Source organism: Zosterops lateralis, assembly GCF_965231275.1.
Source record: "Zosterops lateralis genome assembly, chromosome: 5".
Lineage (NCBI taxonomy): Eukaryota > Metazoa > Chordata > Aves > Passeriformes > Zosteropidae > Zosterops > Zosterops lateralis.
In genome coordinates this window covers 62,891,432-62,911,133 of record NC_139766.1, presented here as the reverse complement: position 1 = coordinate 62,911,133, position 19,702 = coordinate 62,891,432, and the positions used below count along the sequence as shown (strand labels likewise).

Below are 19,702 nucleotides of genomic sequence, written 5' to 3'. Positions count from 1 at the left end.
TGTTAAAATAAGACACTGTACCAAAAGAAACAGTAAAGAGTTCCCTTGTGGCACAAGTGCTTGCTTTCTACCTATAGACCAACCACATTAAAAAAAAAAAATTTGCAACAGCATCATAAAAGACAGTTCTGGTAAGTGACTTGTTCGGTGTCCATCACAACTGTGACTTGTTCCTCCAGTTTGCAGCATGTTAGGAAGGGGGATAAGCCTCCCTACTCTTTTTCTTTCAGGTAGAAATGAAACACCAAGCCAAAAGCTGTACATGATGATCATGATTTCTGATCTTCCTCTGCTGGGATGACTTCCAAGAGGATTTGCAATGTTCTGGTTATCTTGCCTGCAAAGAAAAAGCACATGGTGACATTTTGCAGGAGAGATGAAGAAGGAGAAGCAGTTAGGAAAATTTTCTTAGCTTCTATACAGGCTTGCACATAGACTTCGCACAGGTCATGTATATCACATATACATATATCATTTAAACTCAAAATTTTCTTCTTTTTAAGAGTTTTCTGTGCCTCTGATCCAAGGCTATGCATATACAATAGTAATGGAAGTATAATCTTACTCAATAAAAGTCTGCATGTTTTTAAAGGCTATCTTAAAAAATGTCTACTCTGCATAGCTGTTAAGCTTTAATCAAGATATTATGTTGAAATAAAAGTCTAGAAGAATTCATATAAATTGATTTACCTGTGCCAAGACCTGCCTAAGCAAAAGACTTAATGTTTTCCTTTTTTCACTCTACACATCTATTTCCTTCTGGTGCTTTTGGTGGTTTTCTTTTTAGGGTACTGATACATAAATGGCACGGTTGATTCACATACAGAATAGTAAAAGACCATTTTCTTACAATTCTTTTCATTTATCGCTTTTTTTTAGTTTCCCATTTTAAATAAGCAGAAATTCTTGTAAAAGAAAGTTCTCGTTTTTCTTGAATGTCTGGCATGAATTTTGACATTGACATAGTGCAAAGACAGGAGGGTAAAACAGTGCAACTCACAGAAGATATGAACTGAAACCACTTCTCTGACCTCCTGTCCAAGGCAGATTCTACCATCCTTTCCTCTTTTCTCTGGGTGTCACCAGTTCAGCACAAAGCCAGGTTGCCCTTAGACTATAAACTGATAGGGGCAGAGGGGCTGAGAGTCTCCAGGCACTGTATTTTCCTCCCATCTGCCTTCCCTACCCACAGTGGGGACATCAGAGCTGGGCTGAGTGTAGCAGGGATGAAGGACAGGAGGAAGGCCAGCAGCAGGAAAACAACAGGGCTTTGCCCCTGCCATTCCAGCTTTGAGGAGAAGAGAAGAGGAAAAAAATTTATGAAGTTTATTAATGGCATGACAGCTCTTGGAAAATAGACATGGAAACAGAGGGAAATCCTGGGCATCTCTAGAGCTGGCTGTGCTTTTGTTCACCTAAGTGTACAGACCCACCAGCAGCAAGACCTTGCCCAGTCCTCCATTTCCATGCAGCAGCTTTTCTCTCTCCTGGAATGAAGCCATAGCAGAGCAGATGAGCTGGGGGAGCTGGCACTCTTTGCATTTTTTGGTTTCAATGTACTCAGAATAAATCAGTATAAGGAGCCTTTTCCCCTATGAAAATGGTCCAATCTGTTTCCAGTCAGTAGCTCTATGTTGTCTGCTTGGAGCAGTACTTAGAGTTATAGGACCAGTTTCACATTTGTCACAAGACAACATACCATGACAGAGCAGATAACTTCTCCAGTCTACTTTAGATCCTAATTTTCCCTTTTTGAGAGGAGAATTCACTGCAAATGGGTCCCAGGGGACAACCTTTATTTAAAAAAAAACCCAGATCTTGTACCCAAACAAGCACCACACCAAGTTTAGGTGAGGAAAAAAAGCAGGAATTTTATCGCATATGTATGACTGGACATGAAATCTGGAATAATAAAATGCTGAGATAATCTCCCATGGATCCCACCACAAACTTGACACAGAGAAGCAAACTGAGCAGATAACACTTTGTCCTTAGTGAGCAAGTGTCATCCTCTGGGGTTGCTAAATAACCCTGGTAGAGATATTTTGTTATATAAAGAGATCTCATTTCCAGCAAGGGCTCAGCTATGAAAAATAGTAGGATTCAACTTTTTACCTCCTCGCAATTTAATCCACTGTAAAAAAAATAGAGATGTTTTAAGTGTGAGTATAAGGTCGGGCTTTCAACTGAGGAAGTGCAGATAGAAGCATTCTTGTGCTGGTGATGCATCCTTTTACACACCAATCTGCTGCTTAGGATTTGCTAGGCTCAACTCTTTTCATTTTCAGATTAGTTTTACAAAAAGCAAGAATGCAGAGGTCAAATGAAGCCTGGACTAGCTGGAAATTATTTGTCCCAGCACATCTAGTGCTACAGCAAAATTCCTTTGGAAGAGGAGAGAACGAAATGTTACTCTCACTGCAAAATACCCTCCCAGAATAAACTCTACAAGCTCTAAAGTTACCTTTTGTTCAATGCAGCAATTTTGTAAGGAGAATGGGCAATGTAAATTCCATAAGTACAGAACAAAGACTTCCAGCCTTGGGAGAAGATTCTTTGGGTAATCCATTCAAGGGCTCTGTTACTGTAATCAGCCTGAAACTCCTTTCAGAAATACATGCATCTTCAGTCTGGCTCTTTCATCCCCTACTCATTCTGCCTGCTCAATATCCCTTTCCTCTGCTCTTACAAAGCCTATTCAGGACATTCCCTCTGGCCTTACATGGGGCTGGTCTGTACCCATCCATGGGTATTTACACCTTTTGGGTTCTATGAGCAACAGGCATCTCTCATTGCCAAAGCACAGCTGGGCAGCTGAAGCAGTCAGTGCCTCAAGAAAGTGACGTATCAAAACCCCACACCAGCTGCCCATGCACTGATCTGAGCACATGAAGCAACTTGGGAACAGAATTGGTAGCACAACAGTGTGTTCAGACTGGCAGGCTCCTACTTCCCCTCTGGTACCACATGAAATGCTTTAGTCAAGTCTAAGTAGATTGGATTCATTGCATTCTTCTTTTTAAAAACAGTAATTTACCTTCTCATAGAAAGTTACACAGTTACTCTGGTAAAAATCTACCTCTTAAATGACAAACCCATTTTTTTAATACTGTCTTTTACCTCGTGTCTGGAATTACACCTTCATGCCTGTGTAAGACATATTGTTTCAAGGTTATAATATCAAGTTTGCAGCTGCCCAATTTGTTTTCTATATCTCACAGAGGTACTTCAAGTTAATTTATCCTCGTTCAATACCTTTTGTAAATGTTCTCAGGCTATACAATGGATCTCCCAAAATAATGCCAGCTTAATGACTCCACACAGAAGGTTTATTGCTTCTTCTTAGGGAAAAGAAAAATCTGTTTATTTCACAAATAAATCTCCACTCTGCTCCACCTCAAAAACTGTCAGCATCAGTTTTCTGTCATTACTGTTGTCATTTTGGGGATAATAATTGCAAAGCAAACAAGCTGTTTCCCTCACTGACTGGTTTCTGCTGCCTTCCCTTCTGAGCCAGTACACCATGCCCATCCATAGATATGACACAGTCACAAAGACTTCTTCCTAGGAGGAGAATTTTGTGTTATCTCAAAAGCTAGGAATTATTCACTTTCATTGTCACAGCTGGCAGTAAAATCTTCACATCTATCCAGTCTACCTTAAAGAGAATATTCTTTCTCTTGCCCAAGTAATGTAGTTCAACACTGGCATCCCGTGGCCAAAGATTCAAGTAGCTGTATTCCAAAACCTCTGAGACACGACAGGGAATGCCAAAAAGCTCCTGGATTTGATAAGTGAAAAATTCCTAGACCCTAAATGTCACGACTGAGAAATTATAAACAGACTAAATCCCAACTACTTAATAGAATGTCCTTCTGCATACAACTACTTTAATTTGTACTGAAGATTTCTACCCATTCCCAGGACACTGCAAGTAATTTATAACTTTTTGCCCATAAAATTAAGAATTTGCTAGCCTAAACTAACACCTTTTCTGTAAATACTTTCTGCCTTATTGCTTATGTATTGCTTATGTATTGAGAGGGAAATTCACATATTCTACAGCAGATAGGTTGTAATTCTATAACATATTTATATTGAGAAAATACATACAACTGGTTATACTGTAATTACATATAAAAGCACTATTCTTTTCTTGTGAGCAGCCCATTTTAAATCATCAATGAAGACTGAAGCACAGAAGACAATATTTTTGATTCACCATCTACAGAAATCAACTATTTTTAAGTAAAGATTTCACAGGTTGAGTTTTAGTTTTGCAGCAAAAGAAATTTTGTTTTTGTTTTGTTAAATAAATTACCCATGAATATCCATAAATATTCCTGAAACATTTGGCCAACAGTCTTATTTCGTGCTTTGAAAATTCCCTTTATTTTGGAAGCCTATCATCCTGAATAACAAAAAAAAAAAAAAAAAAAAAAAAAAAAAAAAAAAAAAAAAATTAGAACAAAGAGCTTTAATAAATGATACTGACTTCTAATTGAAATGTTCCAAACAATCCTTCTCTAACACATCAGAACTTCCACAAATCCTTTCAAAACCTTTCAGAAATTTTACAGAGAGGATTCTCAGTGTATTTCAGGCATGAAATACTATTAGCCATGTCACACGGAGGTCACTCTTCATGAAGCACAGAAATAATTTCCATAGAGGCACATCAGCCATGGTACGTGTTGCTATCACCTTGTCAGCAGCCACTGCTAAGGACAGCATCCCCATGCCCAACCTGCCTGAACCTTCCAGACACTTCCAGCCCCATTCGAAACACTCCTCAGTGGTCCACAGGCACATGGGCTCAGAAGGGGAACACCAGACTCAATCCTGTCATCACAGCTGTTTTGCTCAAGATTCTAAACAGGTTCTCCAAGAGTGCAGTGCTGTCTTTATTAGCACAGAGACAGGGTCAGGAGAAGATGATGGTGATTTAAATGGAACTAGGTGTTTGTAGGGGAGGGAGGGGAAGAAGCATCAGTCACTTAAAGTCAATCACTGGCTGAAGAACAACCTTGCTGTGAATGTACCTCATTAGTCAGGGAACACTGATTACCACTGGCAGGGCAATGCTAGAGCATGTGCCCAAAAGCCACTTGTGTTGTCACCCTCAGCTCACAGCAGCTGAGACCTTCCATCCAAAGGATTTCACAACACGAGGAGAACTCTGAGAAATTCCTGGAATCTGCATGAAGGAGAGAAGTCCCACACCAGGACTTACCTAGAAGCTTTCTGAACCACTTTGGCTTATTGTCCCACACAATAAAGAGGTAGTAGGCAGGGATGCCAGTCAGGGTTATTGCAAATCCAATCCCTGTGTTCACTGGGTCAGCGTAAAGTGACAGCGCAACCATGAAGAGGCAAGTGAAGGAAAACAATGCTGGGATAAATAGAGGAACCTGAAAAATAACCACACAAAGAACCATTAAGTAATAAGGTCAACATAAAGTAATGACTAAGGCATTTAACTTGCCATGAATTGTAAATTGGATAAGACCCAGCAGTTCTGGAGAAATAAGGGTGTCTAGAACAGGCACACAAAATGTCAGTGACTGCAGAAGCCAGGCCCTGCCGACTGCTATGCAGTGAGTATCACAGAAGTCTCTTAATTACACTCTAAAACACTCCAGTGTTTTACATCCTTTAAAATGTAAGGACTGTAAATAAGTTACATTTCAAAAGCCCTTCGTCTAATCCCCCAAGATATAAGTAAGCAGCTCTAACCACAGTAAAGATTTCCGTCCTGATAATTACCCATTAGAAAACATTTTAAAACACAACCAGGAGCTCAAGTCACCTTTTAAAACTATTAAGAACATATTGATTTTCTTCCTAAGGTAAAAATCAAAATCTAGCAGGAAGAGAGCAAATTAAACAGCAATTTGACTAGTGATAAAGATATTTGATAGCGTTATGCCCCCGATAGCCATTGAAAAAGCACTTTCTGACTGTATGAGTGATAGCATTGCCAGTGTCACTGTTGAAAGCATACAAAGTAACCATATCAAATTTATTTCCTCAATTTTCAAGAACACCAATACAATCACTCTCTTAGCAGCTCTCTGAAGGAAATGCCTACAGGCATGGCTTATGAGACATTGAGTGTAATGGAGACTTGAAGAATTGAGAATTCCTTGGAGATTTTTCTCTTCCTTTCATGCCTCAAAGCATCACTGTTCCTCTTTTGTGCACTGTCAAAGCATTTTTTTAATCAAAGCAAAACAGGTCGTACTGTTCACCTCCTTATTTACTAATACACCCACAAGAATGCAACAATACAGATTCTTAGTTCTCCACAAAACAGTCTTCTTGTCAGCATCTAAATAGGGATATATTTCCCTATTTTTTGATGACGGATGTTATGTTTCTGGATACACAATGGGACGACTTACTTTGTATGATGTTACTTAAAACGAGCAAGAAAAATAGCAGAACCAAGGCCAAAATAGCTAGTATTCAAGGGGCTGGACTACTAGCATTTTGTTTCTGGGTTCACAATAACTCTGTCTGCAAATCCACTGCAAGTGCCAAATATTACAATAATCACACTAACCACTTATTTGCACAGAAAATTGACATATTTTATATTGGATATGCAATGACGTAAGTGCTCTCTCTCATAAATTCTTATGGTTGACGTGAGTTTTTGGTGGTAACATTATCCAGGCCTTTATCAGAGGAGACATTAAATAGAGGATTGGCTGAAAACCAGGTTGGCACATGTAACCCCAATATTTGCAGTCTGAATCCTCTGTGACTGCAGAGGGCTCAAGGTATTTTCACACAGCTCACATCACACAGCCTGAACACAACAGACAGGCAAAACTGAGCAAGCACCTTCATCTCAGCACATCAGCTTCCAGTCTCTGCCCCTCAAGCATAGGGAAGAAGCAAGAATTATTTCACACAGCTGGGGTAGCACTGGAGACCTTGCAGGAAAACTCTCAGTCTTCAGTGCAAAACACTCTTTTCTCTTAACTCTGCTTTTCCTGAAAAGGAGGTTAGCTTGCTCCATCAGGAAATGCTCCCTTGCTGTCTGGCTACAGGACAGGGAGGAGGGAGGATTCATGTAAAAGAGTAGAGAGCAGATGTTACCTTGAAAGGACGAGGCATATCAGGACGTTTATATCTGAGATAAATCAAGCCAGCAACTACCAGTCCAATAAAAAGCCACCTGGCAAAGCTGAGGAAATTCAAGAGGCTGTAGAGATCCCCGTTGAATAACATTATCATTGTGAGAGGATGCTGCAAAAGAAATTCAGAGCATAAGAGGGGTTTAGTAGATCGATCTCTATTACTTTACAGCACTGATGTCAAATTTTTCCACAGGGACAAGCAGCACAGCCTTGTGCACACACCTGAGTGCCATAGACTTCAGGCTTGCCTTTGTCATGCAATCAGGTGTGTGATCAATGTCTAGCTGTCCCCTGAGACCACTTTGGATCAATAAATATCTGTCCTGGGTGGCCACACATAGTCGATACAAATCTGTCCCCTGTGACCCAGACAAAAATACACAGGCATGCTGCATCACCACAGTGCTGGAACATCCTGAGCAGCATTCTCATGGGATATGAACCCACTGCAGGTTTACTTGTTCATTGCCGATGCAAACGAAAAGAACAGTTAAATTTTGGTCACATCATATTGCACGAAAGCAGAGATTTCTTGGTGTTTTGTGGAAGGAAATAGTCTTAGTCCCCCAGGCTTCAAAGGGGAAGTGAGCAAAGGGGATATGGCAAGGGGCAGTTCCACACCATGAGATGCCAACTGGGCACACTGGGTTGCCACCAGCTTGGGTTTGCCTTTCAGACTTACAGTGTGTAGACTTATTGCACATTGTAAATGCAAATATTTATGAGCAGAAGGAAGAATTTAGCTGTCACTCAGGCAGCTACTGAGGAGAAAGGAGGAGAGGGGACACCAAAATAAATACAGTTCCTCCCAAAAAAGCTAGTCTGAGAGATAAGGCTTCTGTGAGGCAGAGAGAAGGTTACATATAAAATAGAGTGTTTATGCATAGAATAGAGAGTTAGATGGTTAGTGAAGGCTACATGGATCTATTCCAAACTAGTATCTGGACAAAAAATGTCCTTGCATTTGGGCATGAAGGAGTAAGTCAAAATCACCGTATCCCTCATTCTTCAGCAAGAGGGGAGATCCTGGAAGTGAGAGCCTTTAGGTTTGTAACAAAGCAGTAGGTAAAATCAACTGCAGATGCAGTAAAACAGTGGGCTAAATCTTTAAACAGAGAAAACTAACTTTTAGTATTTATCTAGATTCACAGCCTCTCTCTCCTTTTTTTTCAAAGCAGTGCAGAAAACATGGATTTGAATCAGAAGGATCAATATTTCAAATATGGGTCTCTGGCCTCCAACCTCTAACGACTTATAAAGTACTTGGTTCCTTACACACAGATATTGAGCAAACCCCTATGTAAATGTCAAGGGAAACTGAATTATATTGGGCAAGGTTTGCTCTCTACAGACTCAGCCTCTAGAAGTTTAAAACCTCAGTTATAGCTATAACGCAAGCTATATACAATAAGGGAAATGAAGAAGAACTATCAATAAAAAATGCAAGAAAGCAGGATTACAGATTGCATTATTTCTGACTTACTACATATATCTATCAAATTCCTCACGTTGGTAAGGAATACTTCTGGTCCAGGCAGCTCAACTTGCAAACTGAGATGCAGATTGAAATGCGGACTGAACTCTGTGTGAATTTCTTAATTTAAAAAAGAAGTGTTGGTTTGGTTTGTTTTTTAATTTAACAAGCCTCAGACATGTGCTCATTTCTTCAGTTTATCCTCAAGAACTCTTTCCTTTCTTACAGTGTGCAGAACTTGGAAGGAGAAATAAAATAGGGAAATGCTAAAATTACTATTGATGTAGAATATATCCTGCCACTGCTCTATTTGCAATAAGGTGTGCTAAAAAATTGCAATCTTTGAAGGAAAGCCATTTTCATATGAGAATCTGACTTTTTCAAAGGAAATCAATGCACTGGTGTAACAGGACCATATGCAATAGCAGAAAATGTCTGTCAGGAAAAAAATAATATATTAGTACATTTTGCGCATTTCATTTCACAAAAAAAAAAAAAGTCAATGTAATATACCCAAAAGGTATGACTACACTCAAAGAAATAAAATACAAACTAAATGTCTATAGAAAACTGATTTCATTAAAACTTTTTCCCATAATCACGCCACCTAATTTTCAAAATTTCAAAGCCTATGTTTATATGTACCCATATAAAATTCAACAATTCAGCAGTGAGCAGCTTATAGGCATCAATAGCAAAAAACAATTCAAATTCCACAAGCATTTTCTCTTCCTAGCATGGACTCATAGGTGCATCTTTTGTTTTGGCTGTAAGGCCCTAAATACGGCAGAGGCCTATCCAGGTACACTGCAGCCATTGATCCCAAAAGAGGGGCGGAACACCCATGGATTATAAAGACTGCAAGTTAAGTGAAAATCTTCCTGGCATTATGAAAGCAGAACTTTGAAGTTGGTATTTTGACATTTAGTCCTAACATTTTACCGTACAAATCAGTGTGCAAAGCTAACACATGGCCAACATTTACCTTTACTGCTTATTTTAGAAGTCAGTAATAGGATTTCCACTAAAGCACCAGTGGTTTTCCTTAGAAAATTCACAGACTATTTCCAAGGCAAATGTTCTCTCATTTTTTAATCACCACTATGCTGAACAGCTGAGGGTTCCCCCTCCATTATCTTAGTGCAAAACTGTTTGCATTTGTCACCATAAGGAAGTATATTGAGCCTTTAGGGTACTCCTGGGTGCTGGTGTTTAGTTCAACTTTCAGTTAATTTAATCCCTTTTCTGTTTGTGAAACTGGAATTTGTTTCTCTGAAAGGGAAGTAGCTCATCAGTAGCAGGTCCTTAGAAACTCAGAGCAGTAAGATATGAATTAGATTGCAGTGACAGTCAAGAAAGCAAGGGGGAGATGATGGAATAATAACTCCCAGATATCATTCCTCCTTCTCCTGTCCTCCACCCTGCCCAAAGCCCATGTTCACATTAATAAATGAGATTCAAACAGTGCCCAAATTCTGTTTGAATCCTCCAGAGCAAGCCTGTAATATGAATTCTAGTGCAGGAACATTTGTTTGTATGATTTACCAAAACAATGACAGCTGGCAGAGGAGTGTGCTTGCGGACATGAATCATGGAGAGAATTTCTGGAAGGTGACCCTCACGGGATGCAACGAAGAACATCCTGGTGGGAAATAAATGTGGACAGACTTTAAATGTGCTCATTACTGTGAGTACGCAAAGCGGCTCGTGAAAGTCACAGAGCAGGGCAGCGCCTCTTAGTCTTGTTTGAGGTGTTCTACATGAAAGCACTGGCAGGAAAAATCCACATGGCAGAAATCAAAACTGTCTCTGAAGGTGTCCCTTGATTGGTGCTTGGAAATAGTTAATATTTTCCCTCCAATTTTCCTCCTTTACATGAAAAAAAGCAGCCATTGGTTAAGGGCTAGCCTCAGAGAGATTCATTTCCAAACCATTCAAAGGATTTTAAAAAAGAACCCTAAACAAAGTGAGAAAAAGCCTTACACCTGGCAAACAGAGTAGTCATTTATCACATCCTGCTAAAGGAATGAACCCTTCTCTCCCTTCCCCTTGCTTCCATGGTTTCAGTATGTCTCCTAAGCCCTCACCCCCATGAACATCAGCAGTGCTCACCTGGAGACAGCAAAAACACCTCCATTCATAGATCCAAAGCAGGAGAGAGCAACAAACACTGGCACAGCTAAAGAAAAGTCTCCCATTAGTCGTTCTGCAAAGGTCTGTCAGAAAAGAGAGAGAAACACACAATGATTTTTCATAAAATGGGAAGATAATTGTCCTCTGTTAACAAATTATCATGGTGTGAGTTACACCCCTTCTCTGCAGCCCTCACTGGAAATTGTGCTGGGCATTTGTTGCCTCTTTTGTGGGAGCAGAGCTACTGCAGCTGAGCTGTTCTACCCTCACCCCTGAGGGCATGTGGAAGATCTCCATTTGAAGCAATAATGAGGAGGTGGAATCAGGCCCTGACTCATGTCAATTTGGACCATCATGGCTCCAAAGAAGATGACCAAGCATGAATGGATCAAGGTCTGATCTGCACACCTCGTATCTTCTTTCTACAGCCTTCACTGAACTGAGCTGATACTACCCACTGGTATAGCCCATCCATTCATGCTTTAGGTTAGCAGAAGAGTTTTAATGGGAGTTTGGGGCATCACAGGCAACATGAATATTTTTTGTCATGTGTATAAAATGTTTTCTTTCTAGGCTTCCCATTAGCTACAGAATTTGGTCATTTTTCAAAACTCACGTCAGTTGAAATAGCCCCAGGCAGTATCACTACTGGAAAAGAAATGGAATTATTCATTTCCTCATTGTGACTCAGATACATAAAAATCAGTGTCATCACCACAGTTCAGCAAGAATAATCAAAGCAGTATTTCCTAGCCAGGTTGCCTTGCAACTCCTTCCCAGATGAGCTCCAGTACTCACAGCAACCCCCTTCCCAAGTACTCAGGACACACATAGTGCAGAGACAAAGTTACAGTATTCTGCTACACAAGAGAGTTCAGAGGTCTCTCTTCCATAAATATCCTGCTTCCCAGGAGCTGAGCTTACAATTTAGCAATGAATTTTTCAAGCATGTACTTGGCTATGAAATGTAAGTCCTATTGACTTCATTATAAGAGATAAATAAATACAGACCAATGTTACATTATAAATGCTACTGATGGCCTGAAGTACAATCCTAGTCATCAGTCAAAAATCAAATTTCACTGGGATGCTAATAAGTGCTGCCATACTAAAACCTGACTGGATGTGGCCACCCGATCTTTTTCCCCCCTGAAAATAAGAATAATATCAACAAAACATAACTGCAGCAGGAATATATCTTTGTATTTTTCTTCTGTAACTTACCACTGCTACAGCTTTTGAAAGCAGCAATTCCCCAGGACTGATTGTAGTGAAATAAGCCACGTTTGTTAACACATAGCCAACTGTGACGATAATCATTGAAATGCATATTGCGAGGGGTATGTTTCTGAAATACACAAGGCAGCTCATTATTTTGCAATCTGGTTGCTAATCCCTGAACATGAAACAAATAACATGAGAAGAAGCCACTAATGATGGCGAATGCACATTTGGTGATCCTAAAATATCATCATTAGAATCTACCAGTAAAAAATGGAATAAACAAAACCCTCTAGATAAAGGAAATAGATTTATAATGAAGAGATGAGAAACTATTTGAGGAAGGAATCCTTTGGGGACCCTAAAAGGCTTGTGGCCCCCATGCTTCCCATTTGTTCCCCACTTCCCATTTAAGTTGCCTGCTCAGATTGACTTGCGAGCTGAACCCAAACACCTGGAGGTGTTTGACATCTTCCCCTGGATACCAAAATACCCAACATGCAAAATTCTGCCCTTTCCTCCTGGGTGTATTTCTTCCTTTACACACTTTATCACATCCCAGGGATCTCTCCCACTACTCAGGGGAACATGAGAGCAGAATATCACACAGAAATGGGAACAGCACAAATTTGTAAATTTAGCACAGTACAAATGGTATTGAAAAGCAAAAGCACAACCCCCCCTGCCATCCTTGCTAAAAAACAGAACAATAACAAACAAATATATACTAATGCCAAACTTTTATATAGCATGTCCTTCTAGTCAGAAAATAATTATTTCTGTTTTTAAAAGGAGGAACAGAGGCACAGTGGATTTGCCCAAAGCCACACTGCAAGCAAACATTTGAGTCAGGAGGAAAACTCAGATGCCTCAAGTGTTACTCTGGTCTCTTTCCACCTAATATTATTGATAGATACATCACACCAAGAAAAAACTTGGATCTGAAATCAATCCTTTCATTCCAAGGCTGAGAGTGGTGGTATGTACAGTGCCTCTGAGGAGAGCTGAGAGCTCCTCTCTCATGGCTGGTTCCCTCCAGCTGTCTGTATTAAGGCTGCTTTTGGAGAGATGGAGAGGTTGCCATATTTAAAGAAAGTCACCCCAGCAGGTGGAAGAAAGCAAAGACAAAAGTAGGAATTCTGGTATTGCAGAAGAGATCACAAGCCCATTTCTAAAGGACTATTGCAATCACCTCAAAGCAAAAGGCATTTTGAAAACCGACAAAAAGATCCATCCTTTTCTGATATTTTTCTCAAAGAAAAGCAGACAGGTCAGAATTCAAGGATCTTCCTCACTACCTGTCCTTATTTCTCAAATAGATCCTACACATCAGTATGGCTGTATGGAGCTGAAAATGAGCTCTAACCTGAGACTGAATAAATAAATGCATTCATAAATAAGTAAAGCCGGACAGTATCACTGCTGCACATCTTGCCCACCTCAGAAACCATTTGGTGTCAAATGCTCCCATTAACCCAGGCACACAGGTGGGTAAGAGGATCATGCCAGTAATGTAACACCAAATCTGGGTAAGACACCATGATACTGTATTAAGTAGCCACAGCTACCTCATGCACACATCTTAGGTGAAGAAACTGGAAAAAGGGAAGCCAGTCAACGTGGTTTGTTGATGGAGAAGATGACAGTAAGGACTAGAGCAAAGAGCCCAGAATACAGGTGCTGCATTGCTGGAAAACCCGTAGTTATGGACACAAGAAATACTGCAGCTCTGTGTGCTGATAAAATATGCCAAAATGGGGGGTTTAGGTCAGTTGCCAGATGTATTGCAATCAGTTGGGTTAAGCTTCTTACCTGACCTGGGTGTAAATTGAATTCAATCCTCTTAGCATTTGATTCAAGGTAGGGATACATGGATTTTAAGCCTCTCAGAGCAGGTATGTTATCTATATTTTCTGCATCGCAGATGAATGCTTCAACCACCAAGCTCTTGGAAAAATCAGCCCTGACTCCAACCTTAAAAAGAAGGTTTTCAGCCAAATATAGCAAATTTGGGCTTTTTTCACAAATACAATTTAAATGACTGAAAGCATATTGCTAAACTTAACCTCTTTTGTTCTAACTCTTACTAAACACCTTACATTCACATTTAATTTAAATCAGTTTAATTTCTGATAAAACAAAATGGCAATTGAAAACTGGGGCAGGGAGGGTTGGTGGGGGAGTGAAGAATCGTGCTTCCAAACGTGACCATTATCTGAGCACTGCAAGTCCTGCTTTGTTATGCTGAGGAGTGCTAACGCCCTCGGATAGTAACAGCAACAAAAAAAAAAAAAAAAAAAAAAAAAAAAAAAAAAAAAAAAAACCACACTCAGAAGCATTAAACCCCTAAACAAGCCAGAGCTAGTCAGGAAGCACTATTCATTAAACAGCCTGCAAATCATAACCCAGCGCCTGGAGCAGCACAAGGGATGCTGTGACTTCTAAGCTCCCAAAGTCCCTGTTCTTGAAGGAAACGAGTGCTCAGGCTGCAGTGCCTTTTGTCTCCTGGCAGGAGTGAGATTTCAGAGGGCTGCCGTGTGCCTGCACAACCCTTCCAAGTGCTGCTTATTACCCACTGCTTCCAGTGACAGATTCAGACAGAAATAAAAGGCCAGTCTCGAGATTTCAGGGATAAGCAGTACAGCATGGTTCATTTCTCGCTGACACCTATGCCAGATTTGCACTTGGTCCTCAAATCACCTGAAAACACAGGCAGACAGGTAGGAACCATATGCAAAACCAGAGTGAGAGCTTTAATTGTGTCTTTTCTATCCATCCAATTTAAGAGACAGTTCCCAATTTGCTACAGGGTGCCATTATCAGACTTTCTGGTGTGAACTACAACCTCCATGCTGGAATAAAAGCTGTAATGCCATTAGCAATAAAGACTACCTCCTTTCCCCAGAGGATCACTGTACCAATTTTCTTGGAATATTTTAGATATTCTCCAGGCTTCCAAATCCTGTCTCTAAATAAGAAAAATCATACCTAGGTCCTATTCTGCATTAAATTGCCTGTATTAATGTAGTTTCCACCTTTTCACTTCTGCATTCTATGCATCACACAAAACATAGGGTGCCCACAACATTGATAAGCCATGTTGCTGGTGTAAAACAAATTCACAGCTGCCTCACAGCTAGCTGAGACTTTTGGACTAGAGAGAGAAAATTCAGGAAAACATATTTTCCACTTTTATTTTTTTAAAGATTTCGATTCATCAAAGCTAAAATTTCTGATGGGAAACTTGACCATATCAGTAGGAGATTTCCTTGGGAAAAAAAAATCTTAGAAGCAAAACACAAATCTCATCCTACTGATAAAGACCTCAGAAGAGTTAATGGCTTAAAAACCATGGCACTGTGAGTGCTCAGATACAGGAGACTGCAATATCTCATTTTCTTAAAGCAAAGCCCAGGACTTCAACTTGCATTGAAGTGGCTACTGGTTAATACAGGACAGTGCTCTTATTTTTCAACTTCATTTCAGAGTGAGCTTTCAAAAGATTTCAAAAGGAAGAACAACTCTTTTCAAACCAGCTGGTTGCCTGAGTAGACCTTGAGTTGCTGATGACAGAACCATCATAGAATCTTAGAATGGTTTGGAGTGGAACATATCTTAAACATCCCCTAATTACAGTCTCCCTGGTGTGGGCAAGGACAAATTTCATTGAACCAGGTTGCACAGGGCCCCATCCAACCTCGCCTTGATATTAGCTCCAAACCTATACAATTATTTGGAAATGTCTTGAGCACTAGTGTCAAGATGATATTCAAGCAGGTTTCTCCTTGGTTAGAAGGGGAAGCTGCTGCCAGGAGAGTCTTTTTTCAATATTCATGTCTTCTCACAAAACTTTGAAGAAAATCAGTATCAAAAGGAACCTGAGGAAATCTGAATCAGGAAAATACTGACCCTATCATTAAAAAGTCTTTTAAAAAGTGGGTAAGAGACAATTAGGGCAGCTTCTATGCAGCTGAATGTTGACTAAAATTGAATTGAAGCTCCATATCTTTTAAGACTTACCCATCCCTAGCTGCTATTCAAAGCTAAATCTTCCCCTTCTGCCCTTTATACAGAGCAACTGTAATGAAGTTTCATCACACTTGAACAAAGAGCACATTTACCTTGTGATTCCCAGAAAAAGAGTCACCAAGGATCCTACCATCACAGAGAAGTTCAGTGTTGGGAATACAGCTAGCCCATCTTGTGCTATACAGGGCTGAAATGGTTGCCAAGCAATGCTCTATATTGCTTGGAAGGAAATTTCTTTCCTCTAGAGCCTGTAAAAGGCACCAGAGCTAGGGCATATGGTTCAGTTAATCCACTGAAAACCACTGGATTTTGCATTTAACCTTCACTGTTGCAGAATCATAGATCTTCTGCTAATCAGCTCTAGTACATCTCTACTCCTATAAATATTTTTACAAGAAAAAGCTGAAAGCAGAGCAAGGAAGAGAGGGGGGAAAGAGAGAAAAAAAAAAAAAAAAAAAAAAAAAAAAAAAAAAAAAAAAAAAAAGATAAAAGGAAAAAGAGAAAGAGAAAGAAAGCCAGAGCAAGAACCTGAGTATGAGAAAAACCATGTCAATAAGTCAGCAGAGGAACATTCCTAGAAATGTACAGCACATATCCCAGGTTAATGGCAACTTCTATAACAGCAAACAGTGGGCACTAAGAGCTGTGTCCACTGAGGGCTGTTCTTTCTATGAAATGACAACCACAGAGTCAAAGACACCCCTCCAAGCCAGCTGAGTTCACAAGGGTGAAGCACCTTGATGCCACATTCTTTGTCACTTGGAGGTCATATGAAAACCCTTTCCTTGCATCCATATCAAAGCCAGGTTTTACAAATGTTCATCATAGTCAACTGTCCTGGACAAAGCTGCCCTAGCAGGGCCCAGCCAGGAAACATAAATTAAAAGGACAAATTAATTATATCAATTAACTATATCAAATACTGATAAAGTTACATGAAATTACATCTTTACTGTAGTAAGGAAATTGTGGAAGATAATTTTACATATAAATTTAGAATTAAAATAGTAAAGAAGGAGAGAAATCCTAATTCCCTTGCATTATTTACAAGCAAGTATTTGCTTAGTCCATGAAGATGATGCTGTATATTCTATATTTCCTTAGCTGAAAATTTACCACCAGAGGAGTTTCAAGAGTTCCCTTGTGCAATAATTTATTCACCATTTGCAATCTGCTAAGCATTTTTCCAAATGAACTCTCCCCAGATTTTGGCACTCTTAAAAAAATCTAATCATCCACTGCACTGCCCATAGCACCAAAGCTTGGCAGAAAAAGAGCAAATTTATCACAAGAGCAAATTTATCCAAATAACCTGACATGGGAAAAAAAAAAAAAAAGTAACCAAATACAGCAAGTGGCAAGAGAAATTTAATAACCCCAGGACTTCAGTGCAAGACTAGAACACATACAGTCTTGCCTTGGTAAGGGCTGTGTTCCAGAGCCCATTCCCAGGCAGTGGGAATGTCTTCCACATTCCGTGAGCTTTGGCAATCCCAAATCCTGGACAGCAAGCAGCACATTTTGATATAAACTCACTTATCCCTGACATGTTTTTCATGTAAAAAGCAGCCCATAAGACAACATGTTGTTACATTGAAGGGATCAAACAGTCCTTACCATGTCAACAGGTGAAAAAACTACAATCTCATCCATCTGCTAGGAGAAAAGGCAGATGTAAAACTTCAAAGGAGATCACGCCCCAGGACTGAATAAAAGCCAGCAATAGAGAGACAAAAGGGATGGGAATCATCAGACCACCACTCAAATCCACAGATTTCTACATGGCAACTAGTGTCTCAGCAACTGCTGACTTCAGTGACAAGCTATTATTATTTTGTTTATTGAAGTGAAGATTCCCATCAGCAAATCATCTCTTCCCTTCGCTGCTTCCCAGTATGTTCCATCCTTATGTTCCAGATCAGAGGAACTTGCAGTCAGTGGACTTGCAGCTTAGATAATATTCAATTACATAACTGCCCTTCATCATCTTGTGATCCTTTTTTTTTTTGATTTTGAGGGAGGAATGAAAGAAAGGAAGGCCCAGTCATTAAGCTCTACTCTCATTTACACCACCACATGCTCCATGGATGCTACTGCTGAAGTGACTTTTAAGGGCCTCCCCCCTCTTCATTTCCATGCTTTGGTTCCATATCTCTTACTTCAGAGACACAGCAGCATGACAGTGGGATAAAAGAGTGAAGAATCAGGCTACAGTCTGCATTTAAAAGCCTTCTTGCCTTCTACCACCCAGCAAGAGAAGAAAAGAGCTTCTGCTGTGCTAATTACTTATTTACTTCTCAGTGTTTGACTTCACTGGTTCAGATTATAATTGTTTACAGTGTGTAAATAGGGTCTTCCATGACCAACTGACTTTAAAGGGTCACACTGTGTTATCAGTGAGCTGCAAAAGGCAGGAAATTTTCTTAACTTCTCAGATGTTTTCAGCACTTTTTCCAACAGGTTTTCCTCCAAAGCTAATTAGCGTCAATACTGCCTTGTCTTATGACTTAGGTATTAATTGCACAGGGCAACACTCTTTCCCATAAAACATCTCCTTTCAGGCAAACCCTCCCAGCTCAAGTCTCAGGAAGCAAATCTGTCCACAGCCCTTGAGAAATAGAATAGTTGTTATGCTGACAAGGGGATTTGCTTTATTTTAATGGAGATTTAAAGCTGGCTATGATGTCTTTGTGTACAAACTCAGGTTGCCAAGCCAGATCTGACCAGAGTGCTCATTTACGTCATGGCCCCAGCCCCACCCTGTCAAGTCAATACCTTTTATGAAACATCTTTCTTGGAAGAGCAGAATGGATTGATCTGAAACTTGGACTACCAGCCAGAGACACTCCGCATGGTCAGGCAGGATCCTGAATCATTTTGCATGGAGTGGATAGCACTACCGGCATTCCAAAGAAAACTATGCCAACATAGTTGCCAACATCATTCTATCAATGATGACAGCTAATACACAAAGGACTTTTGAGATTACAGCGCTAAATATTAGTCTCTCTGTCTCTGCTTAGCCATTTCTTGTACAGTAGGCATGTGAGCACTGTTAGGAGCCAGAAATTGAGCACAGGAGGCAGCACACTGATCTACTGTGGGGGTTAATTTTTAAAATCTCTTTAAAAGAAATGGAAGATAGACTTGAAACATAAAATACTGATCACGCCCTGTGATTTCTCAGTCAACTCTATTTCCATGAGTACATCAAGTGCCAGTGTTCAACATCTTCACGCTACCTCTGTTGCAAACCTGTTGTACAAAGTTTAGGACTATTTCCAAAATACCTGTGAATAACCAAATATGACTTTTATTTTGCACTGCAACTTGACCCCAAGCTACATCCTTCCTGAAAACCTGAAAGACCAAGGAGCTTGCTTTTCTTTCCTATTGCTATTGTCATACCTAATTCTGCAGGGAATTAGGCCTACCCCAGGAACTCAATTGTTCTTTTTGTTAGAGTCTGGGAGGCTTAACCAGAGAACAGCCAGGTGCCTGAAAAATGTAGGATCTCTATCTAGCAAAGGACCTGCATTTTGCATTTCAGAAACTGAAATGCTAGTGAAGATGCCCAGAAGACAATAGCTATTTATCTAATGTATAGCAACAGAAGTGAGGTTTAGGTTTGACCTGTAATTAAAAGGTTGTCTGCCACTCTCACAAAAGCTTACTTTTTAAAAAGTAGCATTGGCTA

General features: G+C 40.0%; 1 protein-coding gene across 1 annotated transcript in view; it reads right to left on the bottom strand.

The window, feature by feature from the left end:
• Window positions 1-269: 269 nt before the first annotated feature.
• The window catches only part of SLC7A11 (solute carrier family 7 member 11), a gene marked incomplete at both ends in the record, with an annotated part of 57,071 nt that continues 37,638 nt past the window's right edge, over window positions 270-19,702 (bottom strand). The window contains 6 exons of the mRNA XM_083862308.1: window positions 270-337; window positions 5,234-5,411; window positions 7,108-7,257; window positions 10,168-10,264; window positions 10,735-10,838; window positions 11,980-12,103. Coding sequence (XP_083718434.1) covers window positions 270-337; window positions 5,234-5,411; window positions 7,108-7,257; window positions 10,168-10,264; window positions 10,735-10,838; window positions 11,980-12,103 — 721 coding nt within the window. The remainder of the gene's footprint in view (window positions 338-5,233; window positions 5,412-7,107; window positions 7,258-10,167; window positions 10,265-10,734; window positions 10,839-11,979; window positions 12,104-19,702) is intronic.